General features: G+C 38.0%; 1 protein-coding gene and 1 long non-coding RNA gene across 5 annotated transcripts in view; both read right to left on the bottom strand.

Moving 5' to 3' along the window:
* Positions 1–18,979, bottom strand: part of adcy8 (adenylate cyclase 8 (brain)) — a 42,404-nt gene extending 23,425 nt beyond the window's left edge. Inside the window, exons 1-6 of one of the 3 annotated variants that reach the window (XM_043219469.1) lie at positions 17,190–18,979; positions 9,619–9,768; positions 7,161–7,291; positions 5,911–6,022; positions 1,995–2,122; positions 145–303 (exon numbers count right to left, since the gene is read on the bottom strand). In XM_043219469.1, the coding sequence (XP_043075404.1) occupies positions 145–303; positions 1,995–2,122; positions 5,911–6,022; positions 7,161–7,291; positions 9,619–9,768; positions 17,190–18,056 (1,547 nt within the window). In that variant the 5' untranslated portion in view covers positions 18,057–18,979. The remainder of the gene's footprint in view (positions 1–144; positions 304–1,994; positions 2,123–5,910; positions 6,023–7,160; positions 7,292–9,618; positions 9,769–17,189) is intronic. The other 2 variants (XM_043219482.1, XM_043219475.1) reach the window with 2 other exon arrangements.
* A 2,956-nt stretch (positions 18,980–21,935) lies between these two features.
* The window catches only part of LOC122362200, a 9,138-nt gene continuing 8,468 nt past the window's right edge, over positions 21,936–22,605 (bottom strand). The window contains exon 6 of one of the 2 annotated variants that reach the window (XR_006253076.1): positions 21,936–22,605. This exon is cut by the window's right edge and continues 75 nt beyond it. This is a non-coding gene — a long non-coding RNA (uncharacterized LOC122362200). The other variant, XR_006253075.1, reaches the window with a different exon arrangement.

The following is a 22,605-nucleotide window of genomic DNA, read 5'->3' on the forward strand; positions in this document are numbered from 1 at the left end:
ACACAAGAGGGGGAGGTGTCCATAAAATATATCTTTTTCATCACAGTTGAGCACATTTGAGGGCTAATGGATAATCTCTGTACTTCCCTCACTTTTTAATCACCAAAGAGAGCTTTTGTTTGCACATTTGTGGTTGTATCTTACCCAGGTATTCCCCCAGACTCCAGTTTGTTGGCTATGTCGACATCCCAAGACCAGACGTCAAACTGCCATTTCCGCAAACCAAGAACTCCGCATAGAACCGAGCCAGAGTGGATGCCAATGCGCATGTCTATATCATGCTTTGTACGTGAGCGCACATACCTAAACATACAAATGTAAAAAGGTTAGGATGGATAGTTAGCTTGTTGTGTTGCAACTCTGAAATGCCGCGCCTTAACAACTGTTGAGCTAGAGAAGTCACACTGGGTTTACAGGCAAGTTGAAATACACATCATACTATTACTCCTGAACGGGGTAACAGGCAGAAGTAAGTGGCTGTTTATAAAAAGTGGAATCGAGGTCATACTGTCACTGCTGTGTGTGTGTGTGTTGAGTGGTAGTGTGAGTGCTGTGATATCTGACAGCACTCACACTAGTGCAGCACACACATACACACCTGCTGAACAAGGGCCTCTCATCTGCTATCTAGCCTCTATTAAGGGTCAACAGGGCTGGTCTAGTGGCCTCTTTCTCTGTCTGTCATTCATTTACTCACTCGCTTTATCTTGCTAGAGTCATACTATAGACTTCCACTGTTTTAAAATAATGCTAATGATACCTAATACAGACTACTTTAAATGTAACCTGTGAATCAGATATTGTTAGACAAACTCAAACGTAACCTGTGAAGCAGATATTAATGTTTTCCCTCATTTAGTGCATTCCTTTGCTCAATTTGGCAACCAGTAGAAAAGAGGCACAGGTAATGAGTTCTTTTTACTTGCGTTATTGTCATCCACAGTTGGTATAACTTTCTTCAGTGGAAAACAAAAATGAGAAATTATATCAAATTAAGTAAATGGATGGTTGTTTGAATAGCTGGGGATTAGAGCTGTTTCGAAAAGATCCATAAATACAAAAATTGTCCAAATAACTCATGCACATTTGACAGCTTCGGAAGTCTTTGTGAACAGCTTTGTGTGCAACAAACACATAAAAGTCTTTATTCGCTGACAATCTTCTGCTCCAGTGGGTCATTCACCACTAGGATTATTGAGTCAGTGAGCTGAACTTGAGAATATCAGTCTGATTCATGATTTGAATCATTTAGCTTTGTGAACTGGATCAACTGATTCTTAGACAAGATCTGACTTATTAGAACAATTCAGTTACAGACTGGGCATTATTACTTCTCTCATTAATAAGGACAGTTAAAGTATAGTGGATGTCAAGATGAATGAAAATCAGTTGCTGCTTTTTCTTTCAAACCTTGAGCAAACTGCAATTGTGAATTGAAAATATACCCAATACATTGTAAAACAAAAGGTTATCTGGGCAATCTGTAATGGAAATATTTAGCAAAATTGTATTGGAAACAGTTGTATTTTTCCAGTTTATAGGTCACCAGGTGTACATAAATATTCCATGATCGTACTTTTTTTTGTACTATAACTTTCAAGCAATCCTTCATACATGTATTAAGGGTTTCCCTTGCTATTAATGTGTGGGTTTTGTGCAAATCTGTAATGGCTTTAATTTTGGTCTGAGGAAAATCTTCTGAAATGTTTTGTGTTCCATGCAAAGAAGAAAGAAGTACAGTTGCTGTGAACACAATGTGAATTTAGTACTTGCATGCATCTCCTGAGCACTAGGATATTATATTCACATTTTATAGCTATATATATACTCTACTATGTCAACACTTGTTTAATTTGTGTCTGTTTAAGCAATAAGCAATCTGGCCAATAACCTGAGCAATAAAATCTTGCTGTTGGAACATTGCACGCTGACTGAAACACTGAATTACTTATTTAGTGTTGGCTTGCAGTACAAAACATGAAATGTTTCATTACCTGATGGTTTTGATCATGCTGAGGCCCATCTCAACACAGCAGTGGGCATGATCCGGTCGAGGCTCGGGAAGGCCAGAAACACAATAATAACAATCCCCTAGTATCTTGATCCTCAGGCAATGATGCTCCTAAGAGGAAAGGAGAAGATATTTGTACATTTAATATGTCAAAATGTTGACAATATTTTTATTTAATACAACTGAATCAATCAAAATAAATTCTCTTATCCCAAGACAAATCATTAAGGGTCAGATCAGGTAGAAATAGCTGTTTCAGGTAACAATTGCACAGTGTGAGAGGGATATTTGAGGGTTTGAGCATTTATAACAGTAATTGCCCTATAATTTCCACTGCAGTCTCTATCTGTTCTGGTTATCTCTCAGCCTGCCAGGTTTTTGTGTATAGCTCAGAGAGGGTGGTAATTATAAGGCCCCACTCACTCATTTGGTCTCTCTGAGATCCATTACTCATGCCTACTGCCGTACTAACATCTTTTCACAGCTCAGTAAACGGCTGTATGGAAACAAAGAGTCGTTACGCCCGTAACTGTCATTTGTCAATCGCTAAAAACACCACCTACAGCCTGATTAGCTCTGGACTGACTCATGATAGCTTGTTTGAAGCACTAGTGCTAATCTGCAGGCTAAGTGCTGCAGGCTAAGTGAATGCCTTTTGCATAATCAATACCAAAGAGTTGGCCAATTTAATGGATATAAACACAAAAACTAGCATTAAATGCTAGTGTAACAACACGCTCCATACTCAAAACATCAACATTACAGAATGACACTAATAAAGAACCCATTAAATTAAACTTGAACCCGCACTTATTTGGACTGAACCTTACAGAAATAGTACTGTGCTAGTATATTCAAGTTATATATCAATGTTTTCTTATAATTTTTTTTTTTTTTATAATAAAACCGTTCAAGAGTTTGGGGTAAGTAATGTTTTTGAGAATGTTTAATTTTCTCTTATCCTCTCAAAGGTGCATTAATTTGATCAAAAATACAGCATAAATAGTACTATTCTAAAATATAAAATATATATTTTTTAAATATAATTGATTAATGTGATGGTAAAGCTTATAAGCTATCAGTACTACAGTCTTCAGTGTCACACGACCCTTTAGAGATCATTCTAATTTTCTAAATTTGCTGCTCAAGAAACATTTCTGATTGTTATAAATGCTTTAAAACTGTTGAGCTGCTTAATATTTTTATGGAAACTGTGATACATTTTAGGACTGCCTGAACAGAAAAAAACAGAACAAAAACATTTATTTAAAATAGAAATTCTATTCTAAAGCATTATAAATGTCTTTACTGTGAATTCGGATTCATTTAATGCACACTCATTGTATACAAGTATTAATTTGAATGGTAGTTTACCATTAGTAGCAAGTGATTACCATACTCATATTATTCATAGATTTCTGTAGGTCAAATGCTAGACTATGCTGCTAGCAACATCAAGGTCAAGCATTAGTTTCCATAGGAACAGACATAGTGATAACATAATATGGTACTCCAATATACAGTAATAATATATTAAATATCATGGCGTAATCAGAGTATATCTGCAAAAACATGGTATTTCCGTGGAACAAGTTTAGGGTTTTTTTTATACAATGTGTTTATCACTTTTTTTAGATCAAGTAACAAAATGGTTAATGTACATTTCCCATTAGACAATGTGAGAAAAAGAATAAAGAGCTATGGAGGGACAGACAGCAAGAGAGCCAGAAAGATTTATAGAAGATAATGCTGCTTTTAGACAGGATCATCGGGAGTTCAAAGTGTTGTCAAGATGTAGCATGATGCAAGAAATCAAAACAATTACATTTGTAAATGTTGAACGTGACAGCTCAGCCGCACAGTTAAACAGTACAGCACTAACCTCACACATGTGACATCTCTGAATAAACATTGCCATCGGGAAAGAAAATGAATACTGCTCATCACGATAAACAATGCTGCAGAATTTAATACAACACCAGGCCTGCTCGCATGAGTGCGATGGCAGATTCACACAAACACGAGCAAGGACACAAGGATATTTAAATATGACATACTGATACAACCATCTGCAAGCGCACATATGCCACATTTGAATATCTGCATTATGCATCAGCAAGCCACTTTATGGTTGGTTAATCTCCAATGATTATTGTACTGACTCATGAATAAGATTATTGGAGAGTTGGAGCACGAGGATGGACTTTAATAATCTTCATAATGCATTTATTTCCTCCTCCATTCTGAACAACAGAACAAAAAACACATTTGTTAAAAAAAAACTAAATCGATCTGCCTGTCTAAATGTGTGTAAGTAATGTTGTTCTTTCTTCCAAGGGCAGCTATCAAGATTTGCACTAGCTGTTGACAGTTGTTCCTTTGCGTTAACACACACACACTCATATATCGATGTCATTAATGTTGGGGACACGGCCACAATATTTTTATTTATGCGACTTTTGCAACAGGCATTTAGCACATCAGTGCACTGCAGGACATGAGGGAGGGTGAGCCGGCACATATTTCAACCTCCTTTGTACTCGAACTGAACTCAGCTTATCTGGTGCCACTATAAACACCAAGCCAAGATATGCTGGCACTGCCCTCGGCACACAAACATAACACTTCTCTTTGTTTCACACATCCTGCATCAAATATGTGCAAGCCAAGCAGGAGTGTAACAGCAATTTTCTGATGTAAACAGCGCTGGCTCATGTGAATAAAGCACTAAAATAAGCATAATTTACATAAAAGGTGTGTTGAATGACAATGATTTAAAGGCATAGTTTGCCAAAAATGAAAATTGTCAATTTACTCACCCACATGTCATTCCAAACCTGTATAGCTTTCTCAAGAAGACATTCTGTTTGTTTGTTTTTGTCCATACACTGCAAGTCAGCTGGGGTTGTTTTGAACCACCACTGACTTAAATTGTGTGTATATATATATATATATATATATATATATATATATATATATATATATATATTATATATATATATACAAATATTTCTTTAAAGTATCCTTTTTGTGTCCACAGAAGATACAGTGCAATAAATCAATGTATATAGTGCCTTGATAAACTGGATTTCAGAAGGATGAGACACAAGTTTTTCAGCTGAAATGCACAAGTTGATCAACTATTTAATTATTTTGTTCTTGAGTATTTAATTTAATAATGGCCATAAATGAAAATGGTTATCAGGAAAGATAATTAGCACAGCCTTGATTTCAAATATAATAAGAATTGATCTGTATGTAATAAGAATAAATATGTAAGAATTCACATGCTACCTAAACCTCAAAGTGTAACTATGAAATGTTTAAATCACTGGGATTTAGACAACAGAATAGAACAGAAAATGCTAATTGATTTCCATTAAAGGGGTCATGAACTGCCTGTTTTTTTATTATGTACTGTTCTCTGAGGTCCACTTATGTTGTCACGATTTTTACATTTAAAAAACCATTTAGAATGAGCTATTTTCTTTCCAGTTTATAACGTCTCTTATTAGTCTAGTCTTAGGCATAGTGTAGGCATAACTTTTTGAGAATTACTGAATGTCTTTATAGCAGAGTTACCTCTTATATGTCACAAGATCAATAAAATTTTGGTTTCACAGTTCATGGCCCCTTTTAGTATACATGGGATGTAACATCTAAGTAAAATAATTCCTTAACTTGTGCTATGTGTTTTGAATGTCAAGGTGACCTTCTTTCAGAACATCAGCATTAGACTGCAATACTTGGATATCGAACAAACAATATTAAATACAGCCAAGCCATAGTTTAACTGTGATATCCAAGATAACAGCATGACTTCCAACTGCTATTTCGAGGACTAAATGATACTGTGATGTGGCTTGCAGATTGTCATGTATGCGCGTCAAGTCACTTACGTGTGCCAGTCGGTCAAATCGTGCAAAGAGTTCGTTGAGCATTCGAACGAGTTCCTGAGCGGAGAGTGTGGTGGAAAGATTGGTGAAGCCCTTCACATCAGCAAAGAGAATACTGCACAAAACACACATTCGCATAAATCAGCCAGAAAATCACATACATTTTCCCAAATATTTTACAGCCAATCAGCCAACGTGAGATAAACAGACATAAGCTTAAATATACACACTAATTGTACTGTTAAGTTTGAACTACCAATGCAAGGTACGCTACAATTTTTTTGTTGTTGAATGAATCCATGAACTGAATTGATCAAAAGTTGAAAATAAAAGCCTTCATAATGTTACAAAAGATATCAGTCTCTGAAAAATACTGTTCTTTAGAACTTTCAGGTTTATCCAAAATCCTGAAAGTAAAACACAGCTTCAGCAAAGATGTCAAGCAGTACAATTGTTTTTAACATTAATAATAATGTGGCATGTTTCTTGTTCACCAGAATAGCATACTGCCTGATTTATTTCTGAAGGATCACGTGACATTGAATAATGCCTCTGATAATTCTCCAAAACAGGAGTAAAGTCTATTTAGAATACAGTAAAATAGAAAACAGTAGGTTCAATTTGAATATTTTACAATAATACAGTTTTTACTGTACCTCTGATCAAATAAATGCAAGCCTGGTAAGCAAGTGATTACGTTCAAAAACATAAAAAATCTTTACTGATTGTTAAAATTCAAACAGTAGTGTAACTACACAAATAACAAACATATTACAGAAATGTAGAACATGCCATATGTATACATTTCTATACATTTCTATACGAAGGAAATTCACGTTAAGATTAAAAGATTGAGATTAAATGTTGTTTTATTACATCACTGTGTGATGACTCTGAATATATTGATGTTACTACATATACGTTATATAAAACAATTTAGTAAATAGTGTAAAAAAAATGGGTACGCCATTAGAAACGACCAAAATGGCTTCATTTGAGCTCAAATGGCCATGAACTGGCATTTTCAGGGCCTATTTGGTGATCTCATGGTGACTGACTGTGCTTTACTGGGCTACTTGTTTGGGTTATAAAAGAGAGTGACTCAGCCATAATCAAGGATGACTGAGCCATAACAGCGGGTGACTGAGCCAGAATGGTGGGCGACCGAGCCTTAATGGCGGATGACTGATTCAATTCCATTTGACTCTCTTCTATTCTATTCATGATGACTGTACCACGATGAAATATATTACCTCACGTTCTCATAGCGGTGAATGTAGATACGGTGAAACTGGTGCTGTAGGGTCTCGTCCTCCACGTTGGTCATGTCGTTAATCATCTCCAGCACTACAAAGCGCGGCAGCACCGACAAGACCAGGCGTTCCTAACACAGGTGCAGCATGGGTAATGTGCTTCATTAAACACGGACTTAAATCATTCAGTCACTGAATGCACACTTACACAAACAAAAACATAATTTTCTTATTATAACGCATCAATTGCCTTTGAGTTTCAACCTGTTTACCAATTCAACTAGTTTATCAGTCTTAAAGAATTTCATTAAGAAACCTTTTATTTTATTATTTAATACAACACATTACAATGTGATAGTTTCATTTTCCTGCAATAACAGCTTAAAGTCATTTTTATCCAGTGTTAGTTCCCTTAATGGTTCACCAGTCAATCAAATAACCCCAGGTGTCCAGCACACAGGGCTAAATATAAATGCGTAACACTGCCAGCATAATTACTAAAAAATGTATTTATAATTCAGTACAATACACTGCAAAGAATATATGTTTTCCAAAGTGTGTAATTTTTTCATAACTAAAAGTCACTGCAATTGTTTACCAGTCTAATAATAATTCCCAGTCTTGCATTGGTTGGACTCGAAAAACCATGCCATTGGTTGAGCCAATATTGTGGTGTTGCGCTGGTCAGATGCATAAAGAAACAGCAATAACAATGTTTACCCTTTTTATGAGAAATATAACTAACAGCTGCCTCACCGTATTAGTTTGGCTGAGGTAGGAGAAAGTATTTTAAAATATTTGTAAAAAAAAAAAAATCACATTTCAGCTACAATTCCCCGTTGTGACGATGCACGGATAAAGAGCAGGCACTGCAAATATCAATTCAACAAGCCAGAGTTTGTACTCTCACCAATGGCTGGGCTAAAAGCAGGGGAAATTTGGATAGATGGACATACAAAAGAGGAGGAAATGACAGAGCGCGCACACACACACACACACACACACACACACACACACACACACACACACACACACAGAGTGGTACCAGCATGGGCTCCACTTGACTGGCAAATAAAACCCACTTCAGCAAACAGCCGGAGAGCTCTCAGAGAAAGAGTTGGGTGGTGGGGAAGGGGGGAGACGGAGAGAGATTCCCTAAGGAGTCTCAGAACCTTTCTACACTAGCCTTCTGTCCCCATGAGATGCTGTTCTCATCTTTAAATCAATTACTCTCACCCACTGCGGCCCATTGCTGGTGAAGGAGTGTGATATAGCAACATTACGTTTGCGCATGAGTGAGCACACACTTTTAAAAGGCTGGGGTCAGTCAGATTTTTTTTTCTTTGAAACAAACTGAATATTTTTTACTGTGCAAGAAGATATTGAACTGATCAAAAGTGATAGTAAATACATTTATACGTTTGCAAAAGATTGCTATTTCAAATAAATGTTGTTATTTTGAACTATTTTTACCAAAGGATCCTGAAAAAATATATTATATATTCAATAAAAAAAATTAAGGCAGAACAGCTGGTTTTAAACTGATAATAATAAATGTTTTTATGAATTGTGACTGATAACTAATGGCTGCTGAAAATTAAAATTTGCCACCACAGAAATAAATTACATTTTTAAATACCCTCAAATAGAAATTAGTCTATAATAAAAAAAATAATATTACTGTTTTGTATTCGTAATCAAATAAATAAAGCCTTGTTGAACAAAAAAAGACTTATTTCAAAAACACTGAAATAATTGTACCAACCCCAAACTTCTGAATGACAGAGTCTTTTTTTTTACTTCTCTTTGTGGCTGAGGCCAGTACAATGCTAATATAAAACCGAATTCAAGCTAATTCATAGCAAAAACTTATACAATAATCTCTTTAAAAAGAAATGATTTATCCTTCAGTGACAAAGCTGCCAGTAAAATAAACATTTCTCTTAACTGATCAAAAAACTAATTCATTTGCATTATCAATCACTAAACATAATTGGTAATTTTCCTGAAAAGTAGATAGTAGTGTTGTGCTTTCATATGTGATATGAAAAATATATATATATATATATATATATATATATATATATATATATATATATATATATATATATATATAAAAAAATGTAAATATATACATACAAACAAATATTTACATTTAACTATATACATAATATTTTAATTATACAAAGCAGTATATTATATATATTTATCTATATATTTTATTACTTATATTTCTAAAAATACAGTACACAAAGATTTTTTGGGATGCGTTTAATCGTGATTAATTGTTGGACCGCACTAATGGATAGCATTGCAATTTATTAAAGAAGTTGTTTTGTTTACCACACTTTACGGTGTACTTTCACATTTCTTGGAAACAACTTAAAGCACGTGGGCCACAAACATGTTTGCAAGTGCGTTTGAAGGAAACTTTTTTTGCAAGTTTGCGAACACTAACCTGTCGCTGGTTCTCGGTCTCCAGGCGGAGACGTGCCTCGATGCACCTGCGTGTCTCCAGAAAGGCCTGTCGCTGGGCGCGGTCTGACAGGTAGCTGATAAACATCCCTGCAGTGTTTATACATAAGAACAGCAGCACCTGAGCTAACAGCTGTAGAGAAAGAGAAGAAAAACAGAGAATTTAACCAACCTTAAGCAATTAGAGCGCTAAACTGCAGGTGAAACTACTCTACATCCATTTATCAGCTGTATCCAACCCAAAATATAAAGTTATATACTGAAACACGACCTAATGCAGAGTGAATCGAAAACATTTTCCAGCAATAAATATGAGGCGAAAATATATTTTTGACATTTGACATTTGAGATCGTTTTGCTGTTCGTTGCGTTTCTGCCAGTATTATCGTGCAAAATTAATCCGCACAATAACTCAAACAAAGCGGAGAAACCGTGATTTTGTCCCTCATATTTTAGTTTTGGTGGATTAATGTAAAGAATATTTCCTCATTTAGCAGATAACAGCCGCTGCCAAGTAAGCCTATTTAGTAGCCAAAGGCTTTTTTTCCTTTTGCATTTGGCAAATGTAAATTTGTGAAAAGCTGGAGCATAAGCATACAAGAGAAAAATACTTAAATGCTTATTAGAATATAAACGCAAACTATTCCCTAGGAGACAGAAGCTAAATGTCATCTTTCTCTCTCTTTCACGCAAACACACACAGAGACACACATGCACATACGTAATTGCACATTAATTTGAAATTAATAAATGTCAGTCACATACTGGAGGCAGAGTACAATATTTTACACTTTGATAAGCATGCTATTATTTTAAATGCATTAATTAAAAGCAAAAGCAAAGGGGTTTTAAAAACGGTATCCTTTGTGTTTGCTTTTTAGGTTCAATCATTTAACTGTTAACTGTGTCACTGTTTAGATTCATACGTAATTCAATCTTCATACACATTGTGGTTTTCTTATGAAAAATCTGAAATTATTTTGAGTCTGTATAAAGCCAAAACCATGCCGATTTTCCATTTCTGTTTTTGTCTTCCTTGCATGTTATGTACAACCACATTAAAATTGAACAAACAAAATAACACTTCAAGTAATTTGCATGTTTTAACTTGAGACCCCCCCACCAAAAAACATCAATTAGCCTTTAGGCAACAGCTTAGCTGTTCTCCTACTGTGCATTTCCAATTGCTTTCCCTTTTCTGATTGGCTTATCACAGCCCAGTAGCAACCAAGCAAATGAAACAAAGGACTCATCCAGCCCGTCCACTAGGGGGAGTCATGGAGGTCAGAGAAAATTGGGGATTGATTCCAAATTGACTCATAAACACAACATGTTTAAGTTATACTGAATGTAGACATATTTCCATATAAGACTGACAGTTAAGTCACCTGACTGAAACAAACAAACACGAATAACCTTCCAAAATTGGAACTGGCTGACTTTTCCAGAGCTTAACAGAGTGAGTATATTGTATTTACAAGGCAAAATTAGTGTCTAAATAGCTGTTTTGATTTTATATCAAGACAATATACAGTCACCAACACCATAAGATGCACTTTTTCTGTTTTTCCAGTAGCCACCAAGGCATAGCAAATATGTTATACACACAGAGGTGCACATTTATATTTAGACATGGGAACAAACACTGTTAGTTTACTGCATTTGGAACATATACTGTCATGCCTCTCGGAGGAATCCAAAAATACACGTTTTACCAAACATGTCGTGAAATCTCCAGAGAGTATGATGTAACCACCTGCAATAATTAACACTCTAAAACAATCACTGCAGAAACATGTTTAAGCACGTCTCCGCACCTATTACTACAAAAGCCTCATAGGCATTCGTGTGTGTGTGTGCGTGTACGTGTGCACGTCGGTGAGACACATCCCTCATGGGAATAGAAATTTTATGACTGATTAACAAGCCCCCCATCCTTTACAGTTTCAATTACTGCAGTTTTTTTTGTCCCGCAGGGGCATTAAAGGGCTGCCATTTCAGACAGAGGCCCTAATTAATACAACCCCTCCAGTACACACACACACACACACATACTGTACACACACAGCAGAATTAATGCAGTAAACATCATCAACATTCAAGAATCAAGCTAGCATGCAAATTGACTAAAATATGACTTTTAATAATTGTAATCTTTGCTATTTGTAATTGTAAATGATATTTACAAACACATAAACAACACCAGCACGCACTTTAGAGATGTGTGTGTAATAATATACAACAGTGCGCACACACAGAGGTCAGCGATGTGGACAGTTTTAATAGGAAAGCTCATTATTTTAGACTTTTCCTATTCAAATCACTGACCTTAAAAAAAAAACATCATCACTCATTGCACAAATCCCTTTCCGTATATAAAACATGAACAGCCTACAGACTAATGAAGATGAGTCTTTGTGCATTTCGTAGAATATCACTCTTAACCAATAAAACGTATAGATGGTCGGTTACTCTTTATATACCTGGTATTATTTATCTACAGTAAAGGTAATTTTCCCAATGTTTCCCACAGGTGTAGATCATCACAGTGATTATGGATATGATCCACTAATATTTAACAAACAACAAGTATCAATAATTTTTGCACAATGTATTTCCTTAAACATAAATATCAGTTTTTCTGAAATGTTTTTGTGACATATGTTTCTGCCTCAGAACAAAAAAGGCAACTGTGTCAAGTTTAGTTAGGGAAAAGTTGCCCTTACGAGAAAAAGATGAAAATAGCTAACAAAACTCAATTATGAGAACTAGTTCAACTTGTTAGACACAAAGTCACAATTATAAGAAATACTCTCTAATGTAAGCCATAGATATGCAACTGTGAAATAGAAATGTGCAATTATGAGAACAAGAGTCCCAATTTTAAGATATCGAATCCCAACTGCGAGATGTAAAGTTGCAATTATGATAAGCAAAAGTATAAGAATAGTTTCTGAATAGTGCTTCTGCTACATTTATTTTAAATAAAATCCATTGGTATTGGCATTTTACTTATGAAATTATATAAATTTCTATGTGCAGCATAAATAAGAAGACATTTTTTGGGGCCAGTGCACAAATCATGCAGTGTGTGAGCGCGTGTGTCCATCAGCTAAACACGGCAGGAGAATTAACAGAACAAATCTGACTGTACAGTTAAATCGCTGACTTCTAAATTAATGCTTTAAACCAGACGCGCGCACACAAACACAGTGCACTTCAACTATAGTCTTTAACACCATAATTATCTCAGCAAAGTACAGTGATATCCGTCAGCATGCAGCAGAAATCATTAAGAGTGATTGACTCCCAACGACTGCAGCAGATATTTTAAAAAGCTGAATAATAAACTGCATAGTGGCTTGTAGACCAACAGATCTAATGAAACTGTTAATATCAACATTGTACTCCAGCCAGAGAGTCTTCACCATGCTGAGGAGCCGAACTGAGATTTAATTAACACTCCATTTAATTACTGGGGTTGATTACAGTTGTAAAATGCTGCCTCTGAGATTTCCAATAGATGGGCTGCTTGCTGTCCACTGATAATTCAGCCGCTGAGCAGAAACACAATAATGCCCAATTGATAAACTTTGAAATTGAAATTTGACATTTGGGGGGGTTTAAGTGATGTGCTGCAGCCAGTCTCCACGGGAATAAGTGTATTTTCAGTGCTTCCGTGTTCAGCTCTGATATTGAACAGTTCACCCAAAAATCTACATTTGTTTGAAGTTTACTCACCCTCGGGCCAACCACAAGATAGAAACTTTGTTTCTTCAGAACAGATCTGGAGAAATTTAGTATTACATTACTTGACCACCAGTGGATGCTCTGAGGAATGAGATGCTGTCAGATTGAGCGTCCAAACAGCAGCTAAAAAAACCTCACAACGATCCGCAAGTAATGCAGATGACTCTAAATGTTTTTTTAGTGAAAAACTGTCTGTTTGTACGAAACAAATACATCATTAAGGCATCCGAACTTTAAACTTTAACCTCTACAAAAAATATGTCTTTAATCCGTAATATTGCTTCCTCTGGCAAACAAAATGCAGCCCCTGTGGTCACCTCACAACAAGAACTCCTGACACACTTGTTTAGATATGTTTTGGACTATTTCCGCTACTTGCTTGAACTGTGCATATATCTCCTGATACAGATAAGATGACATTTACACTGGAAAAGTAAATTTTATGGCTATAGAACTCCATGAAGCAACAGTTTTAATAACAGATTTATTACAAACACAGAATTTTTTATTCATTTTTTGTTCAGTTGTTTTAGACTCATTCTGATGGCACTGCAAAGGAGTGAGCAAGTGATGAATTTTTTCTAAATCTGTTCTTAGATGTGAAATGAGTGTAAGAAAACTTTCAATTTGGATGAACGATTCCATTATACGCCACAACCTTTTCCTCTGACAGCCAAGACCTTTAAGCACGAGACAGAGGAATCGTTGCACCTATAGAACACTTTTACTAATTTTATTCCCGGCACTTTTAACTGATGCGGTCGGGGTTTAATCACAACCTATTTTAAATGACTGCAATGGTCGAAGTAGATGCGGTATTTCTTTTTAATAATTAATTATGTTTAATAATTTGCCATTTTTATTCCACTGGCAAAATTAAGCTTACTAACCGACACAACAGCATTTTGATCAGTTATTGATACTGTTATATTCGCACAAAATTATTTGGATTCATTTTAAACAGTAGTCTGCTTCGATCCATCACAGTCTTATTGTTGTGTCAAATTAAATATTACTGAGCTCTATTATGAAGCCAAAAACTCACCGCTGCATTTCCATTCTGGCTTTCCGCCATTTCTTTAATGTAAAACCAGGGCGTTCCAGCTTTCTCGCTGAAAGCTTTTGAGGTCTGTCTCAGACATTTTCCATAATCAAACCTGATGCATCGGACCGGTACCTGCTAATCTAGACAGTGTTGCCCTCTACAGTGTAATACTGATCTCAGGACAACTTTACAGTCATTGTTAGCAGCAGCTGATTGTTCTGAAGGTTTTGATTACGTGGCATGACCATCTACAGTGTCAGCGCTCAAGTGCTAGATTGAAAAATACATTATTAATCACTCAGACATAAAAACTTTTAATTGACCTGGCAGCCTGCTGTTATTGATCTATGAACATGTGTGAAAATCTCCATGAGCGAAATGGACCATAAATGTGTTCTTTGTGTGCTCACGGTATACTGTGTCATAGGATATGCCAGACCCCATTTTTTAATCTCTTCCCCCCAAAAATCCGCAGCGAATTCAGCTTTTCTTAAAACATGTGACCTCTCTCTACACGTTTGCTGAAAACAGCGGCTGAGGCAAGCTGTCTGAAGTTATTTCAGTCCGAATCCTCCCCTTAAACTAAACTTTGTTTTATTAAGTATCATCTTTCCCTCAAGTCAATGGCAGATCACGGCATATGTAGGGCAGCGATGTTCGGCACGGAGCACTGCCCCCACAAACAGTGCTCTACTTCTCTGTTCCACAAAACAAAACGCAACAAAAGATGCTACCTTTAGCTATATAAAAAATGTTTGCATATATATTTTGGACCTTATGTCACACATATAAAAGTCTGGATTTCATTGCAGTAGATACAAAATATTGGACCTAGACATATACTAGAGCTTTTCTATGAATGAGCTTTTTTATGTTTTCAATTATTTTTAATCAATTGCTTTCAAGGGCATTTTTAGTAGATGAAGTCAGCTGGTATTAACAATATCCTACAATAATAACATGTATACTATAATAATGACATTTACCAGTGAGTGTTTAGGACATTTCAATTTATCTTGTTTCTGTATTCATTTACAAAACATTCCACAAACGATGATTTGAAATGTTAAAAATATTTCATAATATTACAGTTTAACTGTATTAGTTATAAAAAAAAAAATAATAAAATAAAATATATATATATATATATATATATATATATATATATATATATATATATATATATATATATATGTGTGTGTGTGTGTGTGTATGTATGTATGTATGTATGTATGTGTGGTTGTATTTATTGCCAGTCAAGCAAAATTTGAACTTGCAACCTTGTACTGAAAGCAGGAAATACTCTTCTGACCCACATCTTCACCCTGCACTTTGTCTATCGACAATCTGTCCTACTGCACACAACATCACACTAGTCTGGTGGAGTTTGTGAAGTGTCTGATAAATGATTGATGGAGACCCTGCATGAGTTTCCATAAACCTAGAGAGAACACGAGAAAGCAAGCGCATGCTAACTGACGTCCATCTTACACAGGCGCTGACGACATTCTACATACATAGCACTAAACGCTGAAGCAGGTGTGCGGTCAGGTCTGACGGTGTGTGTGTGTGTGAGTGTGTCCTGCAGTATGAGCGAACGAGAAGGAAACAGAGATGAGAAACGAAGAGATGCTGGCAGACAAGTGTGTGAGTCAGAGAGCCCTTCTCCATATCTCCCTCCCACGCTTGCTATTTTTACAGTCTACCTCACAGCATCTTCGACCACTGCTTGGACACACACACACACATTTTTGGGTCTGATTGGCTGAGTTTGGCTATTTTGACCTGAATCTGCACACAGACATCTGGATCTGGCCTGAATCTGTGTGTGAAAGGACACCGAACCACTCTGTCTGTCTGCTTCTCTCTGCTGTGATCACAGTGAATAATCTTTGCAGACTATAATTAACTCGCACGGCTTCCTGTCTCTTCACTGTTGCGCGTGTTTGTGTGCTTGTTTTTGTGTGCAGCGCAACTGCTTGTTTATGTAAACGTGTGCGTGTGTTTGCACGCGTGCGCAGGTGAAAGCCACAAAATAACTGTAGTGCCACTATGACTCAATTTAAATGTGATAAGATCACATGTAGAGTGGCATGACCTCAGGTCATCTTGTCATTTAGAATATTTTTACATCTCACAGAGAGAAAAAGAGGCTCTGCTGATCAGTATACAAACACATCCAACCGTGTCAATGCAACGTATCAGGGATAGTTAAAAATTAAATCACGTTGATCAAAACCTGTATAAATGCTGTGAAGCACAAAATATTTTTTTGAAGAACGCTAGTAAACCCCATTGACTTTCAATGTAAAGACGATTCCCGTTCCACGAGAAGTGAAAGATTTTGGGTGAACTGTAAATTACCACATATATATATATTTTTCTCATTTTTTGTGTAAATATACACAACATGTTTTGCAAATATGTCTTTGGAAGAGCTGGCAACGCTCAGGCTCTCCTCAGATGTTACTGAAATGAGTAACTGACTGCAGTGCTCTAATATGACTGCTTTGCCGCATTCACGAGCTCTTCTTGACCTTTACTGACCTCTATAAATTTTAAACCGCAAAAACAAGCCATCAATATCAGACAGAACAGCACGACGCAGTCTGCGAAGAACGACCTTAAAATGTCACTTTCAGCACCACGCCGGGTGGACAGCGACCGTTGCGCTTTGGTTAAACGCCTCGAGCGTTAAAAACATCCACTGTTGCACCCAAACTTGGCATGATGCAATATCGCACATTTCTCTGTCTCACCTGATTCGTGGAGATCTGTGCTCGAGGGGGCACCAGCAGCTGGATCGCGATGTGCAGCGCGGAGGTCAGCAGTCCCGCCACGATGGCCCAGGTGAGAGGCAGCGGCAGCATGCTGTAGGTGGCGAAGAGCGTGAAGAGCACGTACCCTATCCCATCCCCGAGCAAGCCGTAGCCCAGTCCCGTCGCGAGGATCTGCGTGGCCATGGCGACCCAGGTCACCGCGCCGCTGTACTGCAGGTAGCCGTGCGAGCTCGTGTCCTTGCGCACCACCACCAGAGCGCAGATGACCACCTCGATGCCCGTGAAGAAGCCGAGCAGCATTCCTTTGATCGGGTCCATCGGCGTGGACGCCAGGGTCAGGTGCAGCACGAGCAGGGTCAGCTTGGTCACCACGTCCAGAATGTTCATGACCACCACCGATTTCCGTCGCTGGCCCAGGAAGTAGCGCTGGTACAGGCGCTCGAGGTCCCTGGACTTGAAGGCGTAGCGCAGCGTGGGGAAGATGACCCCGCGGTACGTGTAGCCCCAGCTCAGGAAGAAGTCGGAGTTGCTGGGCGCGCAGTCGATCTGCAGGAAACCCAGGTCGCTGCTCGAGCGCTCGGGGAAGACTTTAGTGCCGCCGTTGTTGTGCCGGTCGCTCACCGACGTCCTGCCGGCGGACTGTTTGCGCGAGCCCTGCGCGTGAGGCTCGTCCGGTGAGACGGGTTTAGGGCTGTGCTCGTGAATGAAGCGCTGCTCGGTGATGTGTCGCACGGCGTTCTGCCACAGCAGGCGCTTCGGACGGTTCCCGTTGTTGTTGCTGGGGGTCTTGTTGATGGTGTACAGCTCCTCGCTCGCGCTGGAACAGCGAACCTCAGATAGCTCCATTGTTCCCAACGCGGTTCTATTTACCCACGCGAACGCAGACAGCGAAGACGAGCAGGTGTGTGCGAGGAAGAGTGAAGGCAAACCGAACGAAGAGTGGAGAACGCATCGGGACAAGCAGACTGGTCCCACGGCAGCTGCCGCTCATCATCATACGTCTTGTCCTCCGCGAACGTCAGAGCGATTCGGTCGCGCTGGCTCGTGCCATTTGGCTACGCAGCGCTACAGCATGGCATGCGCCCGCTGGCGTGCTGAAAAACAACACATCTTAACGCGGTCTGACGAAGAAAATGCCCCCCGTTGTCTGCGCTGCTGCAGAAGCTCTCGGTGTGGCTCTTTTCTCTTCAACGTAACCAGTGTGCACATACAACAATGTTGAGGAGTCCTTTCCACAACGCCATTCCGCGGTGCAGTCCGGTCTTTCCCAAATTTGTGCGTCTCCTGTGGCACGTTTCCCCCCTCAAGAACTGTCTCCAGGAATCTCTCTCATATCCAGAGGTGAGGTTTAGGGTTGGATGGGTGTCGAGTAGACCTTCCTCTTTGTCAGTTTCGAGGATCTCGGATATCAGAACCGCTCGGGAAGGATATGGAGTGACGAAATCCAAGAATAATGTCACATGAAACAAACAAGCGAGCGAGCGTGAACGACAGACACGTCTGTATCAGTCAGTGAAGATGCTGAAGGCTTCTGTGATGTTACACAGAAGCATTCAGTGCGTCCGCGCTCATCTGGTGGAGATGGTATTTACACTGAGCGAAAGAGAGAGAGGAGGAGGAGTATGTGTGTGACTGAGTCTTCCCGACGTCACGAGCTCCTTGCCTCTTTTTCCTCCCCGCGCGCAGCTTTTGTTACGGTCCTGAGCGCCGCAGAGGAGCGCGCGCAGTCGGGACAGTGGGGGGGACACAAAGCATCTAAGAACATCATTTACCCCACGTCCGCTTTCAAAAACGAAAATAGATATGTTTAACCAAAACCAAAATCGACAATACAATCATTATTGATATATTATCAAGCATAAAAAGGCTATGGAAGCAATAAAACTCTATCGCAGCCTGTAAACGGCTCCTCTTTGCACAGAATGTCAGACCTGAAGGATTTCATACATTTATTCACAGACCCCTTTTGGCCATTTGAAAAAGATCTCAGCATCACTTAAACCAGTCGCATTCTTCTGCTTCCAAAACAACAAAGCAAAAAAGTGTAGGCCTATTTTCTGGTGTGCCTGCCTTCGTAAATGGTATCCTCAGTTGGAATCAAAGCAGAAACATTTACATTTGCATTAATTTGTAGCCTACAAATTTAAAAAGTAGGCTGTGGGCTAGCGAGCACGTAAGGACGTTTTTTGTATTAATTTCAGTTAGCTAATTCATTTAGGCAATTCCTTTTAATTTCGCAAGTTGCACTATGCGTTGTTTACATTTTGCTATTTTTGATTTTTGTTTATAACCGTCCTCATTCAATTTTCCGAGTGTACAATATCTAAGAATGCACGCCTTGTCTGGTAAAAACGACGGCAAAACAAAAAACGACAAACTCCAAAGTTTCATTGCAATTGTTTTTTTTTTTTTTTTTTTTTTTTATCATTTTCATCGATTTTTTCGGGATATGTTTAGCAGCGTAACACACTTAGCTCGAGTGCCGTTACCGTGACTCACCGGCTATTCGTCTTTTTCAAATATTTTACAGCGCGAGACCCTAACCGCGGCTTATCAAAGCGGGCCGACAGCGCCTCGCGAGTGACTCATCACGTCCCCCGCTCGCGCTGCCGGTTCTTTTTTTAACGGCTGTGGGATTGTACCATACGACAACCAGTCTTACTTTCAAGGAGTTTCTGTATGCGATGCTCACTTCCTTGCTTTTGCTTACTCTGAGAAAAAAAAAGAGAGGGATGATAAACTGCCACAGGAAACTCGCTCACCGGCTGCTCTGGGCCTCCGCGTCACCCCGCTGTTACATTCATTCAGTTCATAAAACTCAATGAATCAGGTCTAGCTAATAGGCTTCCGGTCTACCTAAAAGAAGTGAATCGAGCCTACCCAATACCAGGGCGTGCAAAATCCCTCTAACTCCTATCATACCTAATGGCAGACTTAAAGTGAAATAAATTCAGTTTAATATTATGAACAATGACTGGGGGTCCTTGTGGTCAAACAGTTGTGGGCACTGAACTCGTCCCACAAAACAATCAAAACCATCACTCGTTTTGAAACTGTTCACCTTAAAAAAATTCTATTATCACTGACTCACACTTACATTCTTTTGAAGAACGCAAATGAAGACGTTTATCAGAATGCTGCTGCTGCTTTGCTTTGCAATGAAAGCATGCAGTGGAAGGCAATTAGCCCATCTAAGCTCCAAAGAGGACAAAAATACAGATGAAACTAGAACAAGCAGCTCAGGCGCTATATTCCAAGTTATTTGAAGCCAAATCATTGGTTTGGAGGAACACAAATGAATACACACTTATGCATATTCAGATATGGCATGCTGTGATCAGTTTTATGAAACCAGTGGGGTTTGGCATCACTGACGTCAAATTGCTGTCTTCATGTGCCAAGTTTGAACACGCAGAAGTAAAAGTCATAAAGGTTTGGAATGACATGAGGGTGAGTAGGCAAAACGTTGCCGGAATCTGTAATTCCATTGAAGTTCTTCTGAGGTTTCTGTTGGCCAAACATCAAATCACCATCAAACCAGTTCCTGACTTCTCTTTATTTAAAACAATTACTGGTGACATAAACAAGTACGCACTGTGCAATACTGTTAAAAAAAGATTTTTTAAAGGCTGTATCTTTTGCTTGTCAAGGCTGCTTTTAATCTGTCATAAGTACAGTAAAAAGTAATATTTGTACATTTTAGTATTCTTCTTTAAAAGTTTAATGTATTTTAAAAGCTCTTTTAAAAATTTCCTGCAGCCATCGTTACTTACATGATCCTTCAGAAATCTTTATTCATTCATTTATGCTTATTTTTGGTGTTTTGCCTTTATTATGATAATACAGTGGACTCATTAAAATATATATTTCTTCACAGCAAACAGATGGTTTTGTTGCTTAATCTTTTTGTGGAAACTACAATATTTTCTAATAATGTACCATTGCTGAATAAAAGCAAGAATTTCTTTAAAATAAATAGATAAATAAAATACTGGCCCAAAACTTTTGCCCTGTACTGTATGCAGAGCTGAAGTCATAGGTCTGCGTTTGTCAGATATGAGGACTGCTAAAAAGATTTATTGTTAAGGACACACTATTGCAAATACAATACATGAGTCATGAACAAAACATGAGGTGCGACGTACACGTGTCTGAGGATGTCTTGCCGTATGACAGCGTCACTATGTGTTTCAACGCAGTTTGTGTGTTGTGCAATCTGAGGTGGAGGAGAAGGTTGCTGTCAGGGCGAGTGATGTAAGCGGGCTGATTATACTAATGATGTGATTGGAGGAACCGGTGAAGACATGAATGTGGACAGAACATCATTTGAGTGCTATTTTTGCATAAACATTACACGTTGTCATTATTTGTGAATGATCACGTGACACTGAAGACTGAAGCCTCAGTAAGACTTCTTTAAAAAAAAAAAAAAAAATCTATTAATATATTAAAACAGAAAACATTAAAACATAATTGTAATCATATTAAATAAAATTAATGTTTTACTGTATATCTCAATATCCATTTTATCATCTTATCATCCCTCTAAATGAGGACATAATAAAAACGTTCAGCATTTTTAGCATTACATCAAACATTATGTATTTTATAAATCATTTTTGCGATACATCTGGTTATCATATATTCTATGCAACTCTATTCTATGCAATTCATGTATTCATTCATTATGTTGTTCCAAACATGTATGATTTTCTGCAGAACACACATGTCCAAATCATAGAAAAATAAAAAAGGTGAGTAAATGATGACCAAGTTTTATTTTATTTTATTTATTTATTTATTTTTCTGTGAACCATCCCTTTAAGCTGCGGTCAAACTAGGCTTTGAGCATATGAAATTATATAAAACCCTGCAGCTTTTAAGTTTATGACGAGGTTAATCTTTACATGTTTACAGTAGAAGCTCTATTCCCTCAAAAGTCCAGTTCAGAATCCAACAAACTTGAATCTGGGTACTGAGGATAAAACCTTCCAGCCTTACACATTGACATTTACATGTCTGACTGCACGTAAGCACAAATTCTACTGTAAACACATTTCTAAATTACTTTTGATATGTAACAGCTGATAAATACCAGCATAATTTTAATGTGTGACCTTTTAAATTGTGTTGCATGTAACCGAGTCATCGGTGTCCCTATGTTTCAAAGGCCCTTGCTAATGCAACAAGTCATATTCGCCGATTCACTATATAGAGATCTAAGGAGTGGAACGCTCTTAAATTCACGTCACACACCTGTGCACGTTAAAGCGTCTTGATTACAGCAATTGTTTGCAGACATCATGGCTCAATGCTAAGAAAGACATCACTGACATGACACACACCTCTCTCTCTCTCTCGTCTGCCGCTCTCTCCTCCTCCATCAGGCCGTCTG

The sequence above is a fragment of the Puntigrus tetrazona genome, chromosome 2 (genome assembly GCF_018831695.1).
Source record: "Puntigrus tetrazona isolate hp1 chromosome 2, ASM1883169v1, whole genome shotgun sequence".
NCBI lineage: Eukaryota > Metazoa > Chordata > Actinopteri > Cypriniformes > Cyprinidae > Puntigrus > Puntigrus tetrazona.